This window comes from Leucopleurus acutus, assembly GCF_964270905.1.
Source record: "Leucopleurus acutus genome assembly, chromosome: 8".
In the NCBI taxonomy this organism is placed as follows: Eukaryota; Metazoa; Chordata; class Mammalia; order Artiodactyla; family Delphinidae; genus Leucopleurus; species Leucopleurus acutus.
The window spans coordinates 109,566,680-109,594,312 of record NC_139151.1 but is presented as its reverse complement, the minus strand read 5'-3'; the positions used below and the strand labels follow the sequence as shown (position 1 = coordinate 109,594,312).

Genomic DNA, 27,633 nt, shown 5'->3' with positions numbered 1-27,633 from the left:
TTCCCGGCCTGCCCCGCGCGACGCGGCGCCGGAAGTGAGTGAGCATTTCTGGCAGCCCTACCCCGCGGCCTGGCCGTCCCCGCAGTACCGCTGTCCCGGCGTCTTCCTCCCGTCATGAAGGACGTACCCGGCTTCTTACAGCAGAGCCAGAGCTCCGGTCCCGGCCAGGCCGCCGTGTGGCACCGTCTGGAGGAGCTCTACACTAAGAAGTGAGCCCCGAGCCAAGGGGACCCGGGCGTTCTGGGATGGGAGAGCGACACGGAGTGGGTACGGGGGAGGCCCGGGACCTTGATGGACTGAGGGCGCTCAGACCCGTGTGGAGAGAGTGGGGACAGGCTAGGCCGAGGAGGTGCGCCGAGGAACCCGGAAGGCAGGGCCGACGAGGGAGAGGGGTGACATCCCACAAGGACCGAGGAGGAGAGCCATAGGCTGGGTTTTGGGATCTAGGGTTCACTGCCTTCCAGACCGAGGGACTGTGACTGAGGCTTCGACACTCCCCTTCCTTCTGGTCTTACGAAAACGGTTCAGGGCTCTGATTTTACCTCTTGATTCCAGTCAAACAAGCAAACACCCTTTCGGGGTCAGGCTGCCATACATTTTGTATAACAGATACTGGTGTCTTGTACTTAGCTTTGTCATCGTGGCACTGTAGCTACAGTTATCTTTCTCGGCAGTCTGGAGCAGATAAACCAGAGGCCAGTGCAGCTTATTTTTTTCCCCCTGTTGATTCTGCCTCAGGTTACACGGTGGGGTGCAACCACTTCTCCCCTCTCCCATGGCCCATACTTTTTATTGCATTTCATGTTGGGCTTTGTGCCCCTAGAGAGGTCTCAGTTTTGCTTAGAAACGGTGAATTTCAGAACAATTAAATTATCAGTTGCTGAGCAATAACCTCTTTTTAAATGAATCGAATGAGTTGCTGGCATTGGTTTAGTGATGTTCCATAGAAAAATACCTCTTGTAATACCTCCCTGTTAACAACCCTAGCTTTTAGCATAGTGCCTTTCACATGGATATTCAGTATGTGTTGGTTTTTTTGTTTTTGTTTTTGTTTTGCGGTACGCGGGCCTCTCACTGCTGTGGCCTCTCCCGTTGCGGAGCGCAGGCTCCGGACGCGCAGGCTCAGCGGCCATGGCTCACGGGCCCAGCCGCTCCGCGGCATGTGGGATCTTCTCGGACCGGGGCACGAACCCGTGTCCCCTGCATCGTCAGGCGGACTCCCAACCACTGCACCACCGGGGAAGCGCTCAGTATGTGTTTTGATGATGTTCAGCAGCCTTCTGCTATTAGCAATTTTTGAGAGAAAATTCTTAGTTTTTGGCAAATAGTTGCATGTGTAGCACTTTGTATTTTTCAGAGCATTTTATCTGCACTCTTAGAAATTAGCCTTTGGTTTCAAGTGTGCTATGTCATTGTTCTAGAGGCTTTCTGTATTAGCTCATTCAGTCCTTCATCCTGTTTAAAGATGAGGAAGCTGAAGCTCAGTTTAAGCTCCTTCCCTGAGATACTCAGCTAATAGGTAGAAGAGCCAGGAGTTCAAATTAGGTATGTATGATTCCAGAGTTCTTGTTTCCAGTCAAGCCTCTCAACGCTTTGAGGTAGTCTGGAAAGGTGTTCTCCATTCATAGCTGAGGAAACTGAGTCTTAGAGAGGTTCAGTGATCTCAGGGTGACATAACCACTGAGTGGCAGAGCCAGGGAAAGAACTCAGCTTTAAAACACATCCGCTTTAGCATTCTTGTATTACACAGTAGAGACTGGTTAGTATTTGTTATTTGATAGGACCATCAAGGGTGAAGATGTCTGTGACTGACGCTAGGTTATAGGTCTTAAGAGCCTTGTGTTTTTCAGGTTGTGGCATCAGCTGACACTTCAGGTGCTTGACTTTGTGCAGGACCCATGCTTTGCCCAAGGAGATGGTCTCATTAAGGTAAATGATTTGCCATGCTAGGTCAGAGTATATAAATGTGTTCAAGTACTTTTTAAAATAATAGGTGGGCTTTACAATAATAATATTTATAACAATAAGCCTATTCAGCCACCACTTTTTGTCAGGTGCCGTTTGTTCTGAGTGCTTTACACATTTACTCATTCACCTGTAACAGCATTGGGAGATAAGTACTACTGCTGTCCTATTTCTGTCCTGTTTTTTTTTTATGTAGAGGCAGACACCAAGAGATTAAGTGACTTGCCATAGATCACAGCTAATAAGTGACAGAAGAGGATTCAAACACAGACATTCTGGCTCCTTCTAAAATCCCGACCTAAAATGCTCTCTCTTAGCATGCCCCTGTATCTTATTGTTTATAGATTTTTTAATTTTAATTTATTTGGCTGCGCTGGGTTTTAGTTGGGGCATGAGGGATCTTCGTTGCCACGTGCGAGATCTAGTTGCAGCATGCGGGCTCTTAGTTGTGGCATTCGGGATCTAGCTCCCTGACCAGTGTTCAAACCCGGGCCCCCTGCACTGGGGACGCGGAGTCTCAGCCACTGGACCACCAGGGAAGGTGGACAACTGTTATAACTGCCGTCACTCCTCTTCCCTCTCCCCCACTGACGCTGCTTGTTTCCCCGAACGCTTTGTCCTGGGCAGTGTGGAGGATGTGCTTCACTGGGGGACAGGAGGCTTGGAGGGGGAATGCTGCTTAGTATCATGCTGCCTCTGTAATAGAGCACTTCTAGAATTTTGTCAACAGAAAAATACACTCTCTGCCCCAGCCTTTCCCAGATCCCCTGACAAACCCACCCCACCCCAGATTTGTTCACTGGTAGCCTACTCTTTGAAGTCTTTCCTGACATCTCTCCTTGTTGTCTTTCTCTTGGATTCTCGATGAATCAGAGGAACTGATTCATGCATTGGAACTGCAAGCTAGTTCATAATGGTAGTTTGAATTATTTGCCCTGAATACATTACTTTAAATGTGCTCACAGTGAAGCTTACCACTTTGTTATTCCACCGTCTGGGCTTCTAAGATTTTCTTGTGGTTTATATCTACCAGTTTGACATTTTACAAGTTCAAAGGAACTTGTAATCGTCTGTAAGTCTGGAGATTTTGCTGGGCATGCTGTCTTCTGGAATATGTGGGAAAATGATAAATTAGAGCTGTCTTAATATTTGTTCCCTAAGGTTCTGTATCATCGTTATGGATAATTCATAATTGTTCGTCTCTCTTCTTTGGCTTCTTGTCTTTAAATCACTTTCTACTCATAGCAGAATATTTGCAACCTCTCTCATTGGCTGCTCCAGCTATGTGCTTTCTTCTTTGCTTTTTAACTCACAGTGTTGTCACTTATTTGTTTGCAAGTCTCTCTTCTCTACTAGGCCAGAAGCTCCTTAAAAGCTCAGTTTTTGTCTTGTACATTCTCTGTCTGTAGTGCCTAGCAAAGTGTCTGAGTAAGTGCTCAAATGTTTGCTGAATGGCTAAGCTATTTGATAATGGGACGTAATTAGCCTGCCACCTTCTGACCTCTGTCAGGTTAGTGAACCTTTCAGACTGATAGTCTGTTTACTCAGCATACTTTGGAGGACAAATAGAGAAGTTGGTCTTTGGGAGATTCTCACAGGGTAGGGTTCTAATTCCCAAAGCCAGAAAAAAAAAAAAACAACATAGCTTTCTTCAGTAATTGATTGGTGATCATTTATGTGAACTTAATAAGCCCCAATATGGGTCTTCTGTCATTCAGCAAACATTTACTCAATGCCTGCTGCGTGATGGGCATCATGGTAGTGTCTGAAGTTTTGCTTTTGCCGAGTGAAAGACGTCCTGTAATTACTCTCCATGTTTTGGTTCTACAGCTTTATGAAAACTTCATCAGTGAATTTGAACACAGGTAAAACTCTTTTGTCAGTTTTTGTTTTTGAAAATGGATACATTGATATTTGTTGACACTCAAAGATGTGGTTTTTATTTCAGGGTGAATCCTTTGTCCCTGGTAGAAATCATTCTTCATGTAGTTAGACAGATGACTGGTGAGTCTCACTTTGTTTCATAAAGGAATAGATCCTAATGGTAATTTAAATGATCTTGAAGTATAAGTTATTTGAACTTTTGCATTTCAGTAGAAAATGTAAAATTCTAAGTTTTGTATTTTACGGTCTAAACCTAAAGATTATCCCACCTAAAAATGTCCTGGTTGGTCAAAACTAATCTGTAAAGATACTCTGTTTGTGGTTCTTCTGACTTTGTTCTCTCTTTTCTAGATCCTAATGTGGCTCTTACTTTTCTGGAAAAGACTCGTGAGAAGGTAAATGTGAAGTTTGAGCCAGATCTTTTAAAATATGTTTGACTTATAGTTTGTGTCTGTGCTTACTGTTCACAACTCTAGAGACCAGTGTGTCTCTAGTCCTGCAGGTTAAATCAGTGTACAGATACCTTCCTTGTTAGTCTGCTGCCCACAGTTCTGAGGCTCCCTTGTTTCTGATTCTTTAGGTGAAAAGTAGCGATGAGGCAGTGATCCTGTGTAAAACCGCAATTGGAGCTCTAAAATTAAATATCGGGGACCTACAAGTTACAAAGGTGAGATTGCCGCAGTACAGATTATCGTTGTTTAAAGTTGTAGGGGGCAAAAATCCTATTTTTCTTCTTTATTTATTTTTAAATAATTTTAAATTACAAGAAAGTTGCAAAAATAGCAAAAGAACTCTCCTCTACCCTTACCTCAGACTCCCATTGTTGACATTTCACCACTTTGCCTTGTTGTTCTGTGTGTATGTGGTTTTTTTTTTTCTTTTCAAAACCACTTAAGAATAAGTTGTTGATACGATGCCTGTTGCCCTTAAACAGAGTTCTACCCTGTGTGACCACAGCACGCCCATCCAGCAGGAGCCCACACAGCCTCCAGTGGTCCACAGCACGTGGGTTCTCGCCATTCACCATTGACCCAGCCCTTTCTGCTTCCTAATTATCATTGTTGAAGATTCCTGTCTGTGTTTATGCCTTTCTTACTTTCATTTTAGTGTAATTTTGGGGATAGGTGTGAATATGGATAGCAGACCAACTTCTGTGGTCAGTGCATCATACAGACACTCCCGACGTGCCATCCCTTCAACACTTGGCATTTTCAGCTGCTCAGCTCTTACTGATCTGTTGAGATGAGATGGTGTCTCACTGAAAGTTTACTTTACATTTCTTGATTACTGATTACCACTCTGCTCACGTCTCCACTTCTATAAATTGCCCGTTTTATCTTTTCTTTTGCCCATTTTTTTGTGTTGCTTATCTTCTCTTGATTTTTAAGAGTTTTTTACTTAGCCTTGGTCATATTCCCCTATGGGTTGCATGTGCTTTAAATATCTTTTCATAGTCTATAGCTTGTCTTTGTTCTTTTTTCTGTGTTTCGGATGAACTGAAGTTTTCCATTTTAACGTAGTCAAATTAGTCATTTGTGGCTTTTGCTTTTCATCCTGTCATATGTTACTTGAAAAATGTTTCAAGTTACAAAGAAAGGCAATTTCACTTCCTGTGTGTAGGAAACAATTGAAGATGTTGAAGAAATGCTCAATAACCTCCCTGGGGTGACATCCGTTCACAGTCGTTTCTACGACCTCTCCAGTAAATACTATCAAACAATCGGAAACCATGCATCCTACTACAAAGATGCGCTGCGGTTTCTGGGCTGTGTTGACATCAAGGATCTGCCAGGTAACGTGGCCAGAAAGTCCATGTCACACGAGGAACTCACTCACACGTCATAGCAGCTGTGACATGCCTGAGGCAGCCAATCTCAGGAATTATTCAGATGTGTTCATTCCTTTTAGAAGAAAGTCCATGTGGTGGGAAGAGTTGTTTAAGCTTCGTTTCTGCATTGTATTTGTCTTCAGCGTTTAATTCAGGTGAAAATGAGGCTCGCACCTCGTAGCCCCTTTACTGCCCCTTCTCCAGGTCTCTGTGTTCTCTGAGTCAGAGGCCTCTGTGAGAAGGACAGTGATGCAGGTGCCTTAACCCCTCGCAGGATGGAGGGCACGGTGAGATCCCTGAACCTGGGACTCTTGTCGTAAAAACTGAAATGCTGGACCCAGGGGAATAAATTACGGAATTTTCAAGGGTTTGAGGGTGGAAAGAAAAGTGGCCAGTGACTTTTGGGAAAAATGCAAAAGGAATATGTGTTTAGAAAAGAAATGTAGCCTATTTCAGCATATTTTAGATGTTTTCCACAATATACTGTTGAAGCTAAGGGGACCAGCAACTCCTAAAATTGTTAGTATAGTTTCAATTGCTGCATCTCAAGAAAAATATATTGGAAAAAGCAACTAATGTGTCAAGAGAGTAAGGGAACAGAGTTCTAGTCAAAAGAAGCGAAATGTGGTGGCTTGAAGGTAAATAAGAAGTGGTGCTGCTTCCCACGCAGGCGAGGGGATGAGGGGCACACCCGCCAGGCAGCAGACAGGCTGAAAACGTATAGTTCGTTGAAGATAAGCAATGAGTGCCTTTCCCACAAAAGCCATTTATGTGGTTCCAGGTATGATCTAAGTCAATCCAATACTTTAAAAGAGATGGCTAATCATAGGGCTTTGTAATATAACCATTGCACAGAACAGTGTCTTTACATTTTATGAGAGACTTCTAAAGCCAAACGGGACTGAGTCTCGTGCCTGGCGTGTAACTGGAGCTGTTGTTGCCGTAGTGTCTGAGCAGCAAGAGAGAGCTTTCACGCTGGGACTAGCAGGACTTCTTGGCGAGGGAGTTTTCAACTTTGGAGAGCTGGTAAGTGGGCCTGGGGTGCAGATTCCTTAACACAGGGGACACTGTGACTTTTTGTCAGCTGACCGTCTCCGTCCTCACAGCTCATGCACCCCGTGCTAGAGTCACTGAGGAACACTGACCGGCAGTGGCTGATTGACACCCTCTATGCCTTTAACAGCGGCAATGTAGAGCGATTCCAGACTCTGAAGACCGCCTGGGGCCAGCAGGTCAGTCACAGGCGGGGCTGGCGGAGCTCATCCGTGTGTCCGCTGTCTGTTGAGCGCCTCCCCTCTACACGCCACTTTGCTCTCACTGAGCAGGTGGTTCGGTCGCTGATTAGTTGCTGTGGTAACTCGGTTACTGTGGCAGTGCTCAGGGCCACAAGCAGAGAGAGCTTCCCCTGTGTTGGGTGGAGGGGGTGTGACCGAAAGCTTCCCCAAAGAAGGACTGCTCTGTGTGTGACCTTAGGAATGAGTAGGAATTAGCTAGTGACGAGTATGGAAGAGCATATGCCCAGCAGAGGGAGAGGAAGCTTTCCGCATGTTGGCAAAGTGAGATAGGGCGCGTGGGCGATCATGGGCTGGGGAGGGGACAGGAGCAGAGGTGCGGGGAGTGGGGGGAGAGGGGTCTGCGTGGGGGAGGGGCCGGGAGAGGGAAGGAGCCTGTGTGGAGTGGGAGTCAGTGAGGAGAGCACTTAACAAGGATTTGAAGTTAACAGCAAGCTGACTCTGTTAAATGGCGTTATCAGAAGCAAATAATTACTGAAATGTTAATGGTGATAGGAGTTCTGCTGTGTTGTAGTCTTTGTACTTTTCTGGAACTTTCCATCTTCTCAAAGTTCAAGGTGAACTTGTAGGACTCACACATAAGGGCACAGAGTAGATAACAATGGGCTGTGAAGAAAGCAGATGCAGCCAGCCTAACGAGGCCTGTGTGTTGGCGTCTCAGGAAGGTGTGCCACTCAGAAAGAAAGACGGCTGGCACGGAGATGTCAGGAAGAGTCGGAACTTGAGAGGTGCTTGCCAGCAGTATCTGTCCAGGCAGCAAGAGCTCGTTCAGGGGGAGGGGCCCTTTCTGAAGAGCTTGACTTGTCCATGGCTGTAGCAGAAGTGTCACTGTCAGGGCTGCCCGTGTCGGGGTCTGAGCTACTAAACGTCTGAGTCAAGGAAGCCGCTCTCCGCGGTTTGGCTCTGTGCTCAGCAAATAGCCTTTAGACACAACTGCAAGGAGATTGTACAGGTTGTGCAGAAGGTGCATTCTGGTTCTCATGACAATGCCACCTTTCGTGACAAATTAGTAACTTGCTCTTTCAGTTTAGAATAAGTCTCCGGAACTCCAGCGGTGTGTCCCTCAGAGGCCCCATTGACACCCAGCTGACTGAGCAGGCAGTGCACCCAGACCTGCTCAGGCGTCGGCTGTGCCCTCCCCGCCTTTCCTCGCGAGGAGCCCTCCTGCAGCACCTGCATACACCCTGTGGCCCTGCCCCCTGGTGTTGGTGACAGCAGCACAAATCCTACCTTGTAAACTCCTTGTCTTGGAAAATCCTTAGGCCCTCAACTAAGCACTCTTCTAATGATTTCCTGAGAAAAGTGAAGTTCAGATCCCTTGAAGCAAATAATGAGCCTCAGTGATCTAAAGTGTTTGGACCTGCCCAGTTTCTTTTTGTTCAGTTGACGGCTGTAGAAAGAATTTCAAAGCCAGGTCAGGTAACTGGTACCCTTTCGCTTTGCAGCCTGATTTAGCAGCCAGCGAGGCCCAGCTTCTGAGGAAAATCCAGTTGCTGTGTCTCATGGAGGTAAGCGAGGCCCCGCCCACTTCCAGGCCCTCGGGGCGCAGCCTGAGCTGGGCTGCTAGCTCTCCTGTCCCGCACCCTCTCCAGCACCTTTCCTCTTCCTCTGCCACCACTTGCTTTTTTGGTTTGTGTTTGGCTCTCAGCTTAGATGACGCCGCCTCCGAGAGGTATTCCCCAGCCACCTGCGCTACGGGAGCTGCCACCTCATTGCACTTGCCGTTCTTTGCATGCTCATCCGGTTTCCCACACTAGAATTTAAGCTTCCTGAGAAAAGGGACTTTGTGTTTCTAGTTTCCCATGGAATCCCCAGCTCCAGGTACAGCCCTGGCACATGGCAGCCTCAAGTACTTGTTCAGGAAACGAATAGTGACTCTTGTAGAAAACTACCATAAAGCGTACTTCACCTTCTTATCTAGGAATTGAAAGCTTAGTGAGATAAGATATATGACTAATATTAAGAAAGTTTTAGTATGTGTGGTACTGATAAGATCTGTATTTTCAGAGCAAGTATTGACAGACATATCCCTTATCAATCAGTTCTCTGACAATCTTTTTTTGGAAAAATAGTTAATAAACAAAAATTTTTTTCAGATGACTTTCACACGACCTGCCAATCACAGACAACTCACCTTTGAAGAAATTGCCGAAAGTGCTAAAGTCACCGTGAACGAGGTACAGAGTTCTTAGACTCGGGATGTGCAGCAGCAAAGCTGCTCCTCGGGGGCGGTCAGGACTCCTGTGTGAGATCACAGAAAGAAACTGCTCCTCGTTCCCCTCGTGTTTCACAGCTGGCAGGGTCCACAGGTACGTGCGTGTTGGCACCAGGGTGTCTTACACGACCCCCTCTCTGCACAGGTGGAGTTGCTGGTGATGAAGGCCCTCTCGGTGGGGCTGGTGAAAGGCAGTATTGACGAGGTGGATAAGCGGGTTCACATGACCTGGGTGCAGCCCCGCGTGTTGGATTTGCAACAGGTGATGTGCTTGAAATACATAGTTCAGCTTTGCGGGTGTTTTGGGTTGTATCTGTGCTGCCTTTGTTTCATTTGGATGGAAGCCATTTAGGAAGAAAGCATTATTAGACAGGAGATTTCGGAGAATGAATTACTGCTCTAGGGACTAAGGGCTTTTCAAAGAACCTAATTGAATGCAAGCTTGAGATTTGAGCCCTGCATTTAAAGCGTATTGTGACAACAGTGCTGGTTGTGCTGATGATGTCTTTTAATCTTTAATTTGGTGCTCCGATCAAATACTTTCCTGGTTCCGTGATTTGAGCTCATATCCATCTTATTTATATTTGCTGGAAATTTAATCCTGTGGCTTTCCTCTATTCTTGCCTGTTTTCTTTCATGCAAGTTTTTCCTCATGTCCTTCTGATAAGAATTGGCTGGGATAATCCCATCTCACACACCCCGCTTTCCCAGCTCTGATGTCCTTTTTATTAATGCTGCCCGAAAGGATTAGCTGGAAATTTAGGACTGCCCCTTCAGGTGCTGTGATTCCCAAGGGCCTTAACACACGTGTGTCCTGGTTTGCCCTCAGATCAAGGGGATGAAGGACCGCCTGGAGTTCTGGTGCACCGACGTGAAGAGCATGGAGATGCTGGTGGAACACCAGGCCCACGACATCCTCACCTAGTCTCCCCTGCCCTGACCTGTCTGGAGAGGTGTTTCACGGCTGATAAAACTGGCAGCTGAGAAGACCTGCCTTTAATTGGGGGTGGGGGTGGGATTCAATTTGGAGTAGGGACTGTTGTTCTTGCTGTGAAGACTGTCACAGAGCACTGTCATCGATGGGGGTGCCCAGCCACAGGCAGACGCCTCCTTTGTGGCTGTCACCATAACCTGCAGTGGGGAGGAGCCGCCAGGCTGAGTGATGAGGTAGCAGGAGTGTGGGCCCCCCGCCCCCGGAGTCACAGGGGGTAGCCCTAGTGTGCAGGGGGCCCACTCCAGGGTTGGCCTCCATTACATCACCTGTGTGAACATGTTTTCCAGCATGGTTTGAGAATGTTTCTATAACTAATGCCTTGCTCTGTCCTTTCCGTGGTTCTGTTTCCTTAGGCTTAGCGTCCAGGTCAAGCCTATGCCTAAAGTGATTAAAAAGCAGGAGATGGAACCTAGGGAGGGCTTGGTGGGGATTTGGCCTTGGTTTTCCTCACCCTCTGCTCTGAGGAAAGGGCATCCCTGCCCACACAGGGCACAGGGCAGAGCCAGAGCAGAGGGCGGTGGGCACGGCAGCCAAGGAAGCGAGTCCTGCCTTTATTGTTGCTCAGAGAGACGTGGTGTCTATTCCTTCTGACAGGTGTCTACCCCATTGCCACCTAGTTGGCAGCTTCTGTGGCCTCAGTGCCCGGGTGCTGACAGGAACCAGCCCGCAGACAGCCGGGTGCTGGGCGTCGGGGCGGGCGGTGCGGGGTGGAGATGCACATACACAAAGAATCACTAAGGAAACGTTAGGAGGAAGGATGGTTTAATCCGATCTTCCAGTCTGTGCCTGGAGCGGTGACCATGAAGGCTTCATGCTATGGAGCTCTTCTTGTAGCTCTCCAGGTGGTACATGACCCAGCCCGCGGGGATCAGGAAGCCGAGGAACATCACAGAGAGCCCGATGGCCTGCTCCTGCGTTGAGAAAACGCATGAGTCCACTAGGCCCAGGCTGACTGCCTCTGAACCTGGGGCCTAACCAGAGCAGGGTGGAGAGCTAGACAGGCTGCCCTGGACCCTCGGCCCAGCCGTGTTCACGCCGTCTGCCCCAGACAGACTTACCGGGTGTCAGGTGGAGAGACCTGCGAGGTGTGAGCAGTGACCCCTGCGGTCATGAGGGAGGACAGCCTACTGGGCTCCAGTCTGTAGGTGGGGCCTCTCATCACAGCCCCACCCCCTGCCCAAGAGCCTGGCCTGTGCCTGGGCCTTGAACTCCTTCCCACCAGGCATTACATGCACCCTCCCTTCCGGTCACCTGCGGACTGCGTGTCAGGCATGTGTTAAGTTGCTGAGTGGCGGTCCTGTTTGAAAGCCTGGGTGGGATTCCCTGTGTGTGTGTGTGCGCGCGTACACATGCATACATGTGTTCAGAGGCCGTCCCACCCGCCACCCTGTGTTCTTTCTCAGTGACTGCACCCTCAGAGCCAGGCTCTGAAGCACTAGCTATATTTCCCCTTCATTGTTTCTTCCTGAAACAGCCTGGACCAGTCGCCCCACCCCTCCCCCAAGTGAATCAGACACCAGGTTGGAGACCAATCCTTCCTTTAGACTTTCACTCCCAGAGGTTTCAGAGCGACGTTTCCAGAACAGGAAACGTGTTCAGTCCTAGTCCTATGACCTTGGGCAGATGACCTTCTAGACCTTGGTTTGTTTATGCTTAAAATAGAGATAGTTGTTGACTCTCCTGGAGCTCCAGGGTCACAGGTTTGCATTTTCACCTGTACTCTCACAGACCCTCTAACCAGCCCACTCTTCCCCTTTAACGGGTTGTAAACGAGATGCACTGAGCGCCCTCCAAGCCCAGCTGTCAGCACCACTGTTTGCCAGACGGCAAGTAGGGGCCTGAGAACAGAGAGCCTCCCACCCCCCAACTGACTGCAGGCTGCCTTGGGAGTCTGGCCTGCAGGTGATGGCTGCAGGGACCCCTTTCTTGGACTTGGGACACTGTTCCAGCCAAGGGAATGAGACCTAGCACCAGGATCCCCTCTACATGCAGGCCTGAGAGGACACCCCTCTCCCCTCTGTGTCCTGCCCCAAACCCACCTCATCCTGAGAACATCTCAGGACTGCCCACTCCCCCTGCCCAGGTCAGGCCACCGCCACCCCCCCCCCCGCCCCCCATGCCCCACTGCCTTGGCGGGACCTACCGTTGGAGAAGTGGGTGTTCTGGCCGGCTTGTCAGAGATGTGTGCCTTGGGGACCACCCAGCCCCCCAGGGGTGCTTTCAGCAGCCTGACGGCGGGAGCCAACCTCAGCATGCTTGCGGGGCTGAGCTCCTCCCTAGCCTAGTGAAGTCCCGGTGTGTGCTTGGCGTGGCCTCTGCTCACTTGCTTGTTGGGGCTTTTTATAGCTCAGGGAGGCAGCCTCAGCTGTCCACTCCTGTCACAGGGCTTGGCAGAAGGAGACCTGCTTGGAACTGGGAGAGAAGGGGCCTCAGACCAGCAGCCTCCAGGCCCAATCCCTGCTGTGGCCCCTCTCCACCCGATGCTGGTGCCTTAGCCTGGGAGCCCTTCCCTCATGTTTTCATGTGTTTTCAGGTCATGCAGGCCCTGATCAAACGATGTCTCCTCAGACGTGTCTTGTTTTAGCCGGCGTGTCAGCCCCACGAGGTCGGGGACTGGTGTGTTCACCACGGAGTCTTTGGGGCCTAGATCAGGTTTTCAATGTTGGATGGATGGATGGATGGACGGATGGACAGGTGGGCAGCTAGGAGGCTGAGTGGAGCCGGGGCTCTATGCCAGGCATTGGGTTAGACTGGAGGAATGCAGAGTTGAATCAGACATGACAGGAGACTGCGGGATCACACTCCACCGTCAGAATGACTAAGAGGTTATCGGTGAAAGCCCCCAGGCTCAGCCACAGTCTCCATCCTCACGAAGGATGATCACACCCGAGTCAGCCTGCTGGCAAATCGGTGATGTGACTACATTCCGCAAGGAACACCATCTTACCTTGCCCTTCCCTAGAAACCACGCTTGTTCTAAATGCGGGACTCGCTTCTGGGCTCCCAGCCCCGCCTTCCAGGGCCCCAGCCTGACCGTCTTCCTGTGACTTGGTTTCCCAGGAAGGAGCCAAGTCCTGGGAGGCCAGAGGTGGGAGTGTGTCCTGAATGTTAATTCAGCCACGCTGGGCCTCGGTGCCAGCCTCAGGCTGTGGGGGGCTCTCCTGCTCCTCTCGAATAATCCCTTCCGCCTGAACCTTTAATTATAGCTTTGGGGTCCAGTTGGGGATAAGGCTGTGGATCAGAGGGTCAGTCACCCGGCCTGCGGTGTTTCTTCTTTCACAGATAAGACCTCCCGCCCCCCTCACGCAGGCCTGGTTCTGAGGCAGGCCTCCTTCTCCACCCATCCCGGCGTGAGTGGGGTGGGCGTGTAGGCGGGGGTTGGGCAGCAGAGTGCCCACTGTGCTCCGGGGTGTCAGCCCCAGTCTAGCAAGCAAGGCCCTGGCCAGCCCAGCGCTGATGGGTGAGGCCTGGGTGAGCACCAGGACCGGGGAGCTGGGGGCCGCCCTCCAGGGGAGAGAGACTTCGCAGGCCTGTGCTCAACCTAGCCACACCAGCTCCAGCCCCTTCACGTCCACCTCCCTCCCACCAACCTTTCCAAGCGCAAACCTGCCCTGCTCGCCTCCCATTCATGCAGCTTCTGGGGCTCCTACCACCCATGGCAGTCCGCTTCAGGCCACACCCCAACCAGGTTTTTAGTCCCCAGAACCAAACTCTGCAGATCCCTGCTGCCCGCACCCACACCCAGGCTGCCAGGGGTGGGAAGCCTGGCCCAGCCTCTCCCTCATGCCCACAGCCGTGCTGACCACCCCCCCAACCAGAGTGCAGCCCTGTGTACTGGACCAGCCTTCTCCACTGGGGTCTGCCTTTTCCTGGAAAGAAAACGATGTGCCCCATGGAGAAAGCAGTGGTGGCCAAGTGGCGGTCACATTGAATAAGGTAGTGAAAGGCCCTGGGGGTGCAGGGTGGGGACGAGGGCCCCCTGTAACAGCTGGACAAACTGAGCCATGGAGAGGGAACAGGGCTTGGGGCCAGCCAGGCCTATTCTGGCCTGTCCTGGACAGGCTAGGGTTAGCAAGAGCTCTCCAGGGCTCTGGTGGACAGAAGTGTCCCTCCTTCATCCTCAGCACGTATCTATGGATCCAGCTCTGATCTAGATCTAGACCCTAGACCTGTCCCTGCTGCCCATGGGTGGGGAGAGGCGGGGATGGGGGGTAGACCAGCCACCATGCACACCCTCCCCTGCAAAGCTGCGAGGCCACCTGGAAGGTCTGGGGTGGACACTGTGGACACATGGCACCACCCTGTGTCCACACTCGGAACCACAGAAGCTCTTGAAGAAAGGCACTGACCGTGTGGCGCCGCCCTCTGCAGCAGGCATCTTTAGCGTCAAGGACCCAGAAAAAATGCACACAAATGCAAACATTCGCATCTTACTTTTATCGCATTGGAAATCCACTTTCACCACATAAAACGCAGGTTCTCAAAGTGTGGTCTCTAGACCAGCAGCAGCAGCATCACCTGGGAACTTGTTAGAAATCAGTTAGAAACTCCAGGGTGGTCCCAGTCATCTGTTATAAGACGTTCCCCCACCCGGGGAATTCTGATGCACAGTCAAGTTTGAGAACCATTTTCATGTCATATAAAAACTTTATGCTTCATAACTTCATTCAAAACTAAATGAGCACTTTCCGAAAAATTAAAATCTCATCCAGGTTGCAAAACTCAGCCCCCTCCTTTAATCTAGAAAAACACACTTCCACTAAGTACTTCTTAGGTTTTGCAGAATTTACCGAAACTGAAGCTCATGGGTAGAGACTCTGCGAGAGGCGGGCTGCCCCCTTCCTCCCCCCTCCCTGCTTTGCATGCCCCTCCTCTGAAACTCAGCTTCTACCCTCTTCATACGGGACGTGCCCACAGAGAAACATGGAGCCAGTCGGTAGGGCATTTTCACAGTTCTCTCGGTGTGATGGTTAATTTTATGTGTCAGCCTGGCTAGGCCATGATGCCCAGTATTTGATCAAACATTGTTCTGGGTGTATCTGTGACGGTGTTTCTGGGGGAGATTAACATTTGGTGGACTGGGTAAAGCAGGTTGCCCTCCAAAATGAGGGTGAGCCTTGCCCAATCGGAGGACTGAATAGAACAAAAAGTTGACCCTCCCATGAGTGAGAGGGACTGCTGCCCAACTGCTTAGTCTGGGATATTGGTCTTTTCTTAGCTTCAGACTCAACGGAAACATCAGCTCATGTAGGGTTTCAAGCCTGCCGGCTCTCAGGACGGAGCTAATGGTCGGGTGTCCTGAGTCCAGCTCTCCAGCTGCAGCTCTCAGGACTTCTCAGCCTCCATAACCATGTGAGCCGATCCCTTATAATCAATCTCTACCCATATCTATATCCTGTTAGTTCTGTTTCTCTGGAGAACCCTGACTAATACAACTGTATGCTACACTTGTCACGATCAATGAACCAATATTGATACATCATTATTAAGTAAATAAAGTCCATACTTTATTCATATTTCCTCAGTTTCCCTCTGATGTCCTTTTCCTATTCCAGGACCCTATCCAGGGCCCCACATGACAGTCACTCGTCACATCTCCTTAGGCTCCTCTGGGCTATGATAGTTTCGCAGGCTTTCCTTGTCTTTGGTGACCTGGACGGTTTTGAAGAGAACTGTTCAGGTATGTCATAGGGTACCCCTCTATTGGAACTTGTCTCCTGTTTTTCTCAGGATTCTCTGGGGTTATGGGGTTTGGGAGGACGACCACAGAGGTAAAGCACCCTTCTCATCACATCATGTCAAGGGCACAGACTATCAAGGGCACAGACACATCAGTATGGACTCATGGGTATTTGTCTTATGCCTTGGATTATAATCAATAGTACTTCATTTTGTTGCTCAAATGTTTCCAGACTTGGTGTTGGGAGTTCTTTCTTTTGGCTTCTGTGTCCCTTTGGCATACCCTTTTCATTACTGAGTTTTTTGGGGTTTTTTTTTTAATTTGTTTTGAACACTTTCTTACTTACTGACACTGTAAAATGCTCCAGACTCTCCTTGTATATTTTCTGCCCCAGTGCTAGAATAAGCCAAGGAACCCTGGTCCCTTTTATTGGTGAATGGCACTAGAAACCAGGATCCGGGCACCACGTAGATATACAACATTATGCACCTGTCAAAATTCATAGAACTTTACAGCACAAAGAGTGAACATTAATGTCTGCAAACTAAAAATACCACTTGGGATGTCAGGGGATCCAAGGGCTAACACAGTGTATGTCATGAAAGAATCTAACCATATTACGTATGTACGAATGAATCTCAGGGAAGGGAGTGGGGGAAAGGTGGTGACTTAAGTAACTTCAGAAATGAGTGGAGTCTGGGACTTCCCTGGTGGTCCAGTGGTTAAGAATCCACCTTCCAATGCAGGTGATGTGGATTCGATCCCTGGTTGGGGAACTAAGATCCCACATGGCGCATGGCAACTAAGCCCACGTGCCGTAACTGCTGAGCCTGGGTGCCACAACTAGAGAGAAGCTGGCACGCCGCAGTGAGGAGCCCTCACGCCGCAACCAAGACCAGACACAGCAAACAATAAATAAATACATAATATTTTTTAAAAATGAGTGGAGTCTGTAAGAATAAAGGCAAAAGAAACTGCAAATAAGCACTGTACTCTAGGTTATAAAGTAGTTTCCCATGGGGGAGTGTGTGTGTATGTTTATATATGTTTATATATAGTTTTATATAAAATAAATATATAGGGCTTCCCTGGTGGCACAGTGGTTGAGAGTCCGCCTGCCGATGCAGGGGACATGGGTTCGTGACCCGGTCCGGGAAGATTCCACATGCCGCGGAGCGGCTAGGCCCGTGAGCCATGGCCCCTGAGCCTGTGCGTCCGGAGCCTGTGCTCCGCAACGGGAGAGGCCACAAGAGTGAGAGGCCCGCGCACCGCAAAAAAAAAAAAAAAAAAAAAGAACTCACACTGTGGAGAGAGAAAAGTGAATGTGCATTTAGGAGAAACAGCCGCGGCCTGTGTGCAAAATGTCTGTGCAGCATCTCAGGCTCAACGAGGGGATCAGTGAGGGCCGCCCTGGGTCTTCAGGATGGGGCTGTGGCCAGGGGCCCCGTGATGGCCCAGCGCTGTGCAGGGCCAGATTCTGTCCACAGCTGAGCTCTAAAACATCTGCTTTTGCGGTCTACGCTGCTGCTTTCCCTGGCAAAGCCCCCTCTGCAGAATCCCAGCGTGTCAGAGGAGCTAAGTCAGGGGCAAGTCGAAGCATCTGGGACCCCACACAGGGCTCACAGGGCTCTGGCAACTGAGGCCAGACGTTGCTCAGGGCTTGTCTCCAGGACCCTAACTCTTCGGAGACCCTGACCCCTCCTCTGCTTTGCTGGGCGCTGCCCACACTGTGGTCTGGAGGGAGGGTCTCGTCCCTGCTCTGGGCCTGGCCCAGGTGGGGCTGCTCCAACACACCAGGCAGGCACATGGCTCCGTCCTCTCAGGCCTCTGTGGGAACAAGAGAGACTTGTTCACGTTCTTTAAAGAGCACAGAGTGCCCTTCCCACCAGGAAGTGTGCTGGCGGTGTGTCCTTCAGGCTCTCCCGTCACCCATCCTGCTCTGTGCCCGGGAGGCTGCCCATGTGGAGGGCAGCAGCAGGAGTTTAACAGCAGGAAAGAGCGAGGAGGGCGCCCTGGGGGAGGTGTGAGTGCAGATAAACAGAGCCTTCCTCACCTTCTCCCTGCGCCTTCCTCGGGGAGAGGTGGGGACTGTCTGTCTTAAATAGAAACAAAACTCGTAGGTAGAATGGGAACCTCTGTGGACCCTTTCCTCCTGGGGAAGGGGCAGCAGAACAGAGGCTCCCAGGACTCTGGGTTCCCTCCCCAAGGGCAGCTCTCAAGGCTCCTGAAGGAAGCAGGACTGAACACAGGGGTGACCTGTGGAGCCTGAAAGGCAGTGATGATGCCACAGCCCCTGTTCTTGCAGACACACTCTCACAGAAATGCACACTCAGAGACATACTGTGTTCGTTTCCTGTGGCTGCTTAGCCATTACTACAAACTCGGCAGCTGAAAACAACACACATGTATTCTCTTACAGTCGTGGAGGGCAGAAGTCCAAAGTCAGCTTCACTGGGCTGAGGCCCAGGTGATGGCTCAGCCGCTCTCCCTCTGGAGGCCCCAGGGGAGAATGTCTTCCTTCCCAGCTGAATCTCCAGCTTCTAGGGCTGTGTTCCTTGTGCTCTTTGCCTCGTGGCCCCTTCCTCTATCCTCAAAGCCTGCAGCCTGGCCTCTTGCCTCAGTGTCACACTGCCTTCTGCCTGTGTGCCAAAGCGCCCTCTGTCTCCATCCTATGACACTTGTGATGACATTCAATAATAACTATGCAGGGTAATCTCCCCATCTCAAGATCCTGAATTTAACCACACCTGCAAAGTCCCTTTTGACATTTCAGGGAACATTCACAGGTTCCAGGAACTAGGAGCTGATATCTTTGGGGACTATCATATAGCCTACCATAGATACATTTACGCAAACACAGTATTAGGGTGGCCACACCAACAGACACAGACATACACACACACCCACATTACACACAGGCAGACACTGTCAGTAGAAACCCGCATTCCTGGGGTCCCACGTGGTCACCCATCAGTCACACACACGCCTCATGTCCAAAGCTCTTCCCATCAGCCTGCTTAAGCCAGGTTTGGGAGGCCGCAGAGCACTTCCCTGTCCCATTTTCTCCTGGCTCCCGGGTGACAGCCTTCCTTTCCCCAGTGACACTGTGCATGTCCCTCCTTTGCCCCCTCTACCTAGGAAGCCCTTGCTCACCTCTGCCTTCAGAATTTAACCAATCTTGAGGCCTTAAAGTTTAAGGTCTTGTTCTGAGCCAGCCACCTCCTCCATACAGCCCACCTTGCTCTGCAGTTACCTCTCACAACCATGCCTCGCTGCCACACCCCATGGGTTCTTAGAGAACGTGAACTGAATAAAGGAACAGTAGAAAACCAAAGGTCACCGAACAGAGCTCTTAAACACCGGTCGTGCGAAGGTGCCACGGTGCCTGAGTTTGGGAGCTTGGTGACTGTCGGACAGACATCTCAGTGTTGGCCAAGCTAGAGCACCTGGGTCTGGGGCATGGACGGGGCCAGACAATGCCCCCAGGCTATGGCTCCAGTCAGGCTAGGGAGGGGTCGCCTCTCTGATCCCCACCTCTGCCCCTGAGTGCTAGACCTCGGGGCCAGACTCTGGAGACCAGCCAGAGGCTCCCGCTCTGGGTGAGTGCGGCTGGCCTCAGCCCTCTGGGTCCTCCACCTCCCCCTGCTGCCTTCCTGGGGCTTCACGCCCCGTGTCCTTCACACATCCTTCCTCCGCCGTCCCCCAGCCTCAGTATTCTAGGGACTCCATCCCCCCAGAGGGCATCTGTGGAGTCTGTCCTCCACCAGGGGCTCAGTCTCTGCCTCTGGTGCAAGGCCCTCAGGCTGGGCCTCACCAAAGGGTCCAGTGAGCACGGATGTCCTGGGCAATTCCGGAACACAGCCTGGACCAGGTGGTGAGTCCAGCTCCCTGCTGAGGCCAACTGCTCCGGGCTCCTGGGTAAGAGAACGGAGGGAAAGGAGGGAAAAGGAGGAAAGGGGAGAGCACAGGCCCTGGTAGACATCTTATCTTGGACGTTTGACCTGGATGCGTGGAAAAGAATGAGCAGAAAGGTAGGTGCGGAGCAGGAAGGCACCCCCTAACTCTGGGGTCAGAGGAGGCCAGTGCCCGCCCAAAGCTTTGGAACGCCTTGGAGCGAAGTCCTCCGTAGGGGTGCTGGGAGGAGAGGACGACCCTCCCGGTAGAGCGCTATCGAGCGTTGGCCTGGAGCCACCTGGATAGATGGGGGCCGCGTCTAAGCCCCTGCCGCTAGTGGGAGCCCGGGGCTGGGGTCCGGAGCGGCGGGGAGGGGCCGGGGTCACCGGGGCACGGCATGCGTGCTAACCCCGTGCGCCCGCCCTCAGCACGGAGGCCCGCGCTGCCGCCGCCCGGGAGGTGCTCCTGGCTGCGCTTGAAGACCTAAGCCAGGAGCGGTTGAAGCGCTTCCGCCACAAGCTGCGGGACGCGCCGCTGCACGGCCGCCTCAAACCGTGGGGGCGGCTGGAGGGCACGGACGCCGTGGACCTCGCGGAGCACCTGATCCATTTCGACGGGCCGGAGCGCGCGCTGGACGCGGCGCGAAAGACCCTGAAGAGGGCGGGCGTGCGTGATGTGGCGACGCTGCTCAAGGAGCAGCGGCTGCGGAGTGAGCGCGGGATGGGCCTCGCCAGGGTCCCCGCCCTCCGTTCCCTCCCGCCTGGGCAGAGTCCTGGCCACAGGCCTCCATCCTTCCACTTCCCCAGAAAAGCCCCGGAGCTCTTCCGGCCTGGGCGCACTTCGTCCACAAGTTCGCGGGCCCCAGGGCTCCGATCCTGCGGGTGGCCCCGACCCCTGATTGCGCCCCTCCCCGCACCGCACAGTCGGCGGGGCCTCACCGCAGTCCTCCCTTCCAGGGCTCGGCCTCAGCTCCTAGGCGCTGCTCTCCGCGTCCGATAGGTCTCTCTCGGCGGGAGGCGCAGGCCCCGAGCTTTCCGGGCCTTGAGCCCTGGGTTTGGAGTACGAGTGTCCTCGAAGTCACTCGGAGGTTCCTGACAGCTGGTCCCAGGGAGGAGCGCGGATGGGAGGGGGACTGTGGCGCAACAGGGGAAACTGAGGTCTGAGCCCGGCGGGGAGGGAAACAGGCCCCTGAGAGTCGGCTGACACAGCCCGCCTCCTCCTCGACCCCCTGTTCCCCTCTCCTCTGTCCGGCCCTTCCCTGCCCCCAAGAGTACAAGAAGAAATACCGAGAGCACGTGCTGCGGCAGCACGCCAAGGTGAAGGAGAGGGACGCTCGCTCCGTGAAGATGAGCGAGCGCTTCACCAAACTGCTCATCGCGCCCGATAGCGCTGCCCTGGAGCACGAGGCTCCGGGGCCCGCGGAAGAGCCGGAGCCGGAGCGCGCTCGGCGATCCGACACCCACACCTTCAACCGCCTGCTCGGCCACGACGGGGAGGGCCAGAGACCGCCGACCGTGGTGCTGCAGGGCCCGGCGGGCATCGGCAAGACCATGGCGGCCAGGAAAATCCTGTACGACTGGGCGGCGGGCAAGGTGTACCACGGCCAGGTGGACTTCGCCTTCTTTGTGTCTTGCCGCGAGGTGCTGGAGCGACCGCGCACGTGCAGCCTGGCCGACCTGACCCTGGACCAGTATCCCGACCGCAACGCGCCGGTGCGGCAGATGCTAGCGCAGTCCACGCGGCTGCTGTCCATTCTGGACGGCGTGAACGAATTGCCGGCGCCAGGGCCCGCCGAGGCCGCGCCCTGCACAGACCCCCTTGAGGCCGCGAGCGGCGCGCGGATGCTGGGCGGCCTGCCGAGCAAGGCGCTGCTGCCCACGGCCCGCGTGCTGGTGACCGCGCGCGCCGCCGCCCCCGGGAGGCTGCAGAGCCGCCTGTGCTCCCCGCAGCGCGCCGAGGTGCGCGGCCCCTCCGACAAGGACAAGAAGAAGTACTTCTACAGGTTCTTCCGGGACGAGTGGAGGGCGGAGCGTGCCTGCCGCTGCGCGAAGGAGAATGAGACGCTGTTCTCGCTGTGCTTCGCCGTGTGCTGGACCGTGTGCCCCGTTCTGCGCCAGCTGCTCCAGGTCCTGACCTGTCGCGCACCTCCAAGACCACCACGTCCGTGTACCTGCTTTTCATCGGCAGCGTCCTGAGCTCGGCGCCCGCGGCCGACCGACCCCGCCTGCAGGAAGAGCTGCACAAGCTGTGCCGCCTGGCCTGCGAAGGCGTCCTCGGGGGCAGGGCGCAGGTCTCTGAGAAGGACCTGGAACGACTGGAGCTTTGCGGCTCCAAAGTCCAGGCGCAGTTTCTCAGCAAGAAGATGTGACAGGCGTGCTGGAAACCGAGGTCACCTACCGGTTCCTCGACCAGACGTTCCAGGAATTCTTAGCCGTGCTGTCCTACCTGCTGGAGGACGAAGGGCTCCCCAGACACCTGCTGGCGGCGTAGGGGCACTTCTGCGGGGGCACCCGGAGCTGCGTGGCCACCTCGCGCTCACTACGCGCTTCCTTTTCGGGCTACTGAACACAGAGAGGATGCGCGACATCGAGCACCACTTCAGCTGCGCGGTTTCAGAGCGCGGGAAGCAGGATGTCCTGAGGTGGGTGCAGGATCAGGGCCAGGGCTGCCCTAGGGTGGCACCAGAGGGGACCGAGGGGACCCAAGCGCTCCGGGGCGCTGGGGAGTCAGAGGAGGAGGAGGGCGAAGAGCTCAGCGACCTGCTGGAGCTGCTGTACTGCCGGTACGAGACGCAGGAGGGCGCCCTTGTGCACCAGGCCTTGCGCGGCCTTCCTGAGCTGGCACTGGAGTGAGTGCACTTCAGCAGAATGGACCTGGCCGTCCCGAGCTACTGCGTGCTGTGCTGCCCGGCGGGGCAGGCCCTGCAGCTGGTTAGCTGCAGACTGGCCACTGCCCAGGAGAAGAAAAAGAAGAGCCTGATGAAGTGGCTACAGGGCAACCTGGGAGGCAGCTCGTGAGTCCCCAGAGCAGGGCGGCCCTCTTCTGCAGGCCCTCTGTGTGCGGCATATGTGCATCTTATGCACTGAAGTGTCCATCTGGGCCTGGGGAGTGTGTCCAGACCTGACGCCTGCTCCCCAGAGGAGAGGCACGACTTCAGGCTGGTTTTCCCACCTCCTTGCAAGGCAGCTCCCAGGGTGTCCTCACCATGTCCCGCACCTCAGCACCCACATCCGAGGCAACCCTCCCAGCAGCCCCCCACCCACCACGATGCCTTCTCATAAGTCCTGGCGTATACCACGCCCTCTGTGCCCTGAGCCTTTGCTTCTACTGTTCCCTCCACCCAGAATACTGTTCACTGCCTATCCTCAAAGCCTCTCCAAGCCATCCCAGCTGGCCTGAGACCATTTTGGCCTCAGAAATGCCCCACTGACCACCGTATGCCATGACATCTGCCCGTGCCCATCTCCTCCACCAGACCCTCTGCTCCTCCAGGGGCAAAGCTCGTGCCGTTGTTTCTGTGCAGTTAATTCCAACCCAGCACCTGACTCAGGTGCTCAGCATCTGTTGGGAGAATGAATGTCAGGACGTTGACAGGGGCTGGGGCTGCCCACTGCAGGTGCAAGGACAGGCCTACCTGGTGTGTGCAGGTGACATGCCTCCATGGGACTCACATAGACAGCTTCAGTGGGGAGGTACTTGTGGTCACAGTTGAGTGGTTTCACTCTGGGCTTGGGATGAAGAGGGAGGAGGGTCCTGGCCCAGCTTGTGGGTGAGGGCAGAAGCAGCTCCAATACCTCAGGACCATAGGAAGGAGTCCTTTGTGGGAGTGAGGGATTGGAAGGGGCTGGGGCCTTCACCTTCCTTTCTCTCTTAGTAGCTCTCGAACCACCGTGAGAAAACTCCTGGGCTCCCCACTGCATCCACTCTGTGAGTGGACCGACCGACAGTGTGGTCTGAACACCCTGATGTGAGTGAACATGCCCCCAGCCCTTCCCCTGGAAGGGATGCAGAGCAGGACACCCTGGGCAGGGACAGAGGTGTGGCCCTGTCTGGGGATGGCTGAGAGGACAGGCTGAGAACCTGTGGCCTCTGGTGTCCCTTGCTGGGGTCGACAGGCTCTGCCCACACAGGACAGAGGAGGGAAGAGGGGATGGGGGCAGGGCTCCAGCACCAGCTTAGGTGCTAGTTAGGACAGAGGGCTTGGCCCCAGTCTGAGTGGGAAGCAGAGTCCAGCTGAGCATCCTGGGGGAGGGATAAAGAAGGCCAGACTGTATTTCCCTCCCCAAGGAAGGCTGCTCAGTGCTATTGTGAACTGCTGGGCGGTCCCTCTGGATTCTTACAAGCAGATATGGAAGGCGTTCAGGGCGCGGGCTCTGAGGCCTGTCCGCAGTCTGAGCTTCAGTTTTCTCCCCTGGGAAATGGAGCCAGTAGCTTCCACCTCAGAAGGTTGATGTGAGAATTAATGAGGCAGTACTTAGTACATAATCTTTCCAATGACTGTTCACCACCACCAAGTAAGCAGAAAGTAAGAAAGGCTGTAGGAACTAGTACCGAAGGGGCATGTGGTGAAATAGGCACAGTCCTGTGTCAGTGGTGACACAGGGTAACTTAACTTGGCATAAACGTAGGAGCCGAAACAGTGATCAGCTCACTTGGCCCATTAGTTCTGCTGCCCGGCTAAGTGCGTGAAGATGTTCCTCGCAGCATTGTTTATAATGCCCAGCTAACTAAATGAGCTCAGCCCACCTGCACTTGGTGGGTGACTATATGGAGTTAGACATATTAAGAACAAGGTCTCTTATTGGCTCATCCAGAAGCTGGTGGAGAATGCCCTGAGGGAAGAGGGGAGTGCAGTCCAGCAGGGACACACATGGTGACAAAGGGCAGGAGAAGCTCTGTGGGGCCCAGGGAGGCAGGTGTGCAGCCAGCACGTCTGCAGACTGAACCTCAGCCCCCAGGGAGTGGGCAGCTTGCACGGCTGGGGACCCATGTACCTCCTGACCACAGGCTGTCCCACTGCAAACTGCCCGACTTGGTCTGCAGAGACCTCTCTGAGGCCCTGACGGAGCTGGGCCTCTTCCACAGCTGGCTCAGCGAGGCCGGCCTGCATGAGCTGAGTGAGGGCCTGGCCTGACCCCAGTGCCGGCTGCAGACACTCAGGTGAGGGCCGGCCTGGAAGGGACCAAGGGGGAGACGGGGGCTCCCATAGCAGCTCCTGCGGTCAGCACTGCCCGCTAGGGTGCAGCAGCTGGGCCTCCAGGAGGCTCCCAGTATGTGTTTGGCCGCTCCAGCAGAGCCCAGCGCTGACTACCCTGGACCTCAGTGGCTGCCAGCTGTCGGGGACTATGACGACCTAATTGTGTGCCGTCCTGCAGCTCCCAGGGTGCCGCCTGCAAAGCCTCAGATGGGGGCAGCGCCGGGAAAGGTGCGGGAACACAGCCTCTCCACCCTGGCTTGGGGTGGGCGCCAGGGGCTTCCCCCAGACCTCACAGAGGAGTCCCGCCCAGGGCCCTCCCGAGGGACCCTGCTGAAACTCAGCCCCTGGAGACCCACCCCCTAAATCCCTGGCCCCAGCCCTGGACTTCAACCACTCCGCCAGACCAAATGTCCATCTAGTGTCTGGTGCACATGGCCACAGTCTGGACCGGCACGCTTTCACTCCCCTGAAGGCTCTGGCCCCTAGGCCCTACCCGCTCCCCCAGCCTCTGACAGCCCCCTTAGTGGCTGCCTCCCGTCCCTGTGTGCCTTTGGCATAACCCAGGTCAACAGCTCCCCGTCGCTGCCTCCCCGAGCCCTGGCCTCCTTCCCCCACCAGCTCCACTTCCGTCCTCTGCACACGGCTACAGTCTAACGTCCGTGGAGCTGAGCGAGCGGTCACTGCAGGAGCGGCGGGCCGTGGGGACAGCAAAGGCGGGACTGGCCGTCACACACCCAGCATTGGACAGCGACCCCCAGCCTCACAAAGGGCTCGGCAGTGACCCCTGAGGCCCTGGGGGAGGGCTCTAGTCAGCCCTATGGAGTAGCCCTCCCCACTCCAAGGGCGAGAGGTTGGTGTTCTCTGCTGTGGGCAACTCTTGAGCCTGAGGGGCCCTGGACAGGCAGGTGGGAGACCCAGAGAGACACAGCCCCTTACCTGCTCCTGGACAGCCCCCGAGACCTCCCCACACCCTGGGGACAGGTATGTCTCTGTCCTCCCCACCAGGAGGAGGGGGTCCCCTCCCCTAACCCCACTGCCCTCCCCTAACCCCACTGCTGCCCCACCCACGTTCCTCTCCTGGGACCCTCCAGCCCTCCCATTGCAGGCGCCCCTCAGCAACAAGGGTGACGCTGAGCGCCCCCGGGAACTGAGGACCTACAGTGTGTTGGCCTTTACCTGGTGCAGGATGACCCATTTGCTGATCCTGTGCCCATGCACAGTATGGGCACCCAGAGCCCGCTACTCGGCTCCAGCCATAGGGCATCAAGCAGGGGCTGACCCGTCGCTGAAGGTAGGTGGGTCACCGTCCCTCCTCAGGAATTTGGGTCTCAGCATTAGGAGTGAAGCCATTCCTGAGGCTGTGTGGTCTGAGCCCAGAGGTGTCCACTCGCTGTCTGAGGACTTCAGGAACAGGCCAGAGGAGAGTGGACAGGAGCAGTAGCCCCTGCTCCGGATGGGAGCTGTGATGGCGCATGTGGTGGGCAGCGCCCCCGTGCACTGATGATAAATTCTCCTTGGGATTTGTTTTTGTCGGTTTCTGTTGCCCTTAGCCAGGCATCCTAACAGGTGTTCATACTCTTTCCTTTGGTCCCCAGCCCATCTCAGTGGGACAGGGTTGTAGCCCCCGTTTCCTGGGTGAGCTCAGGGGAACACCCTGATGCAGGAAGCTCTGACGTGAGGCTTGCCCTCCATGGGCAGGGCCGGCGACTGACAGCCCCCGAATCCTGAAGTCTTCTCTGCTCAACCCTGCTGGACTTGGCCAGCTTCTGGGACCCCAGTCAGCCCCTCCACTTCCCCAAATTCCCTTCCATAATCCAGTTATTCATTCCACAGAACAGACCAAAAATCCCTGCCCTCCTGGAGCTGGTATTCTAGGAGGAAGGGAAAGCAGGGGGCTGGGGGGATGGAGCCAGTGGTTTCCTCTTACATGTAAGTAGTCTGGGAACATCTGGTTGTGGACGAGGCATTTGAAAACGGAAGGAAGGGAGGGACCAACCCTAAGGATGTCCTGAAGAAGAGGCAGTGGGATGGCAAGTGTAAAGGCTGCAAAGGGGCCTGTCTTGGTTGGCTGCTGCTGTAACAAAATACCATACACCGGGTGGCTTGTCAGCAAGATAAGTTTATTTCTCGTAGCTCTGGAGGCTGGGATGTCCAAGGTTAGGATGCCAGTCAACTTGGTGTCTGGTGAGGAGCCTCTCCCTGCAGATGGCTGTCTTCTGGCTGTGTCCTCACGGGGTAGAGAGAGGGCGAGCTCTCGGGCCTCTTATAAGGGCAGAAATCCCGTTCTTGACAGCTCGTGACCTAATTACGTCCCAAAGGCCCCACCTCCAAATACCATCACACTGGGGATTAGAATTCAACGGATGGGTTTGGGGGGATCACATTCAATCCATAACAAGGAGCGAGCTTGGTGCAGAAGCAGCAAGGAAGCCAGGGTGGCAGCAGCGGGATGGGGGAGGGGCTGAGGGCGGGGAGGCGGCCCTGGGTAGCTTGTCCTGCCGGTGAGGTGGGCACCACTGCAGGCTGTGAGAACTTGCCCACTCCTGGGGTAGATGGGGCTCTGGCTCTGCTGACAAGGGCTGTGGGGCCAGAGCAAGGACTGCACTAACCCAGGAGCACGGCCTGGACTGAGGGTGGACGGTGAGAGCGGGCACGCCCTGGAAGGGGGACGCGCCGGTGGATGT

At 54.1% G+C, this 27,633-nt stretch overlaps 2 protein-coding genes across 2 annotated transcripts; both read left to right on the top strand.

Annotated features, from left to right (window-relative positions):
• The first annotated feature begins 49 nt into the window (after positions 1 to 49).
• Positions 50 to 10,493, top strand: PSMD13 (proteasome 26S subunit, non-ATPase 13). The gene is made up of 13 exons (XM_082844258.1): positions 50 to 209; positions 1,851 to 1,929; positions 3,796 to 3,830; positions 3,914 to 3,969; positions 4,201 to 4,244; positions 4,430 to 4,516; positions 5,470 to 5,641; positions 6,624 to 6,703; positions 6,784 to 6,909; positions 8,415 to 8,477; positions 9,066 to 9,146; positions 9,330 to 9,446; positions 10,014 to 10,493. The coding sequence occupies exons 1-13, from the start codon at positions 115 to 117 to the stop codon at positions 10,107 to 10,109; spliced, it is 1,131 nt and encodes a 376-aa protein (XP_082700384.1). The 5' UTR covers positions 50 to 114; the 3' UTR covers positions 10,110 to 10,493.
• A 3,141-nt stretch (positions 10,494 to 13,634) lies between these two features.
• NLRP6 (NLR family pyrin domain containing 6) lies at positions 13,635 to 25,737 on the top strand (the record flags this gene model as incomplete). Its single annotated transcript, XM_082845058.1, is given in 15 exon segments — positions 13,635 to 13,649; positions 17,775 to 17,881; positions 20,181 to 20,487; positions 20,961 to 21,870; positions 21,873 to 22,112; positions 22,115 to 22,222; positions 22,225 to 22,601; positions 22,605 to 22,765; positions 23,630 to 23,719; positions 24,760 to 24,883; positions 24,887 to 24,912; positions 24,991 to 25,014; positions 25,016 to 25,106; positions 25,110 to 25,177; positions 25,599 to 25,737. Coding segments are annotated over 15 exon segments (2,787 nt in total).
• Positions 25,738 to 27,633: the final 1,896 nt, after the last annotated feature.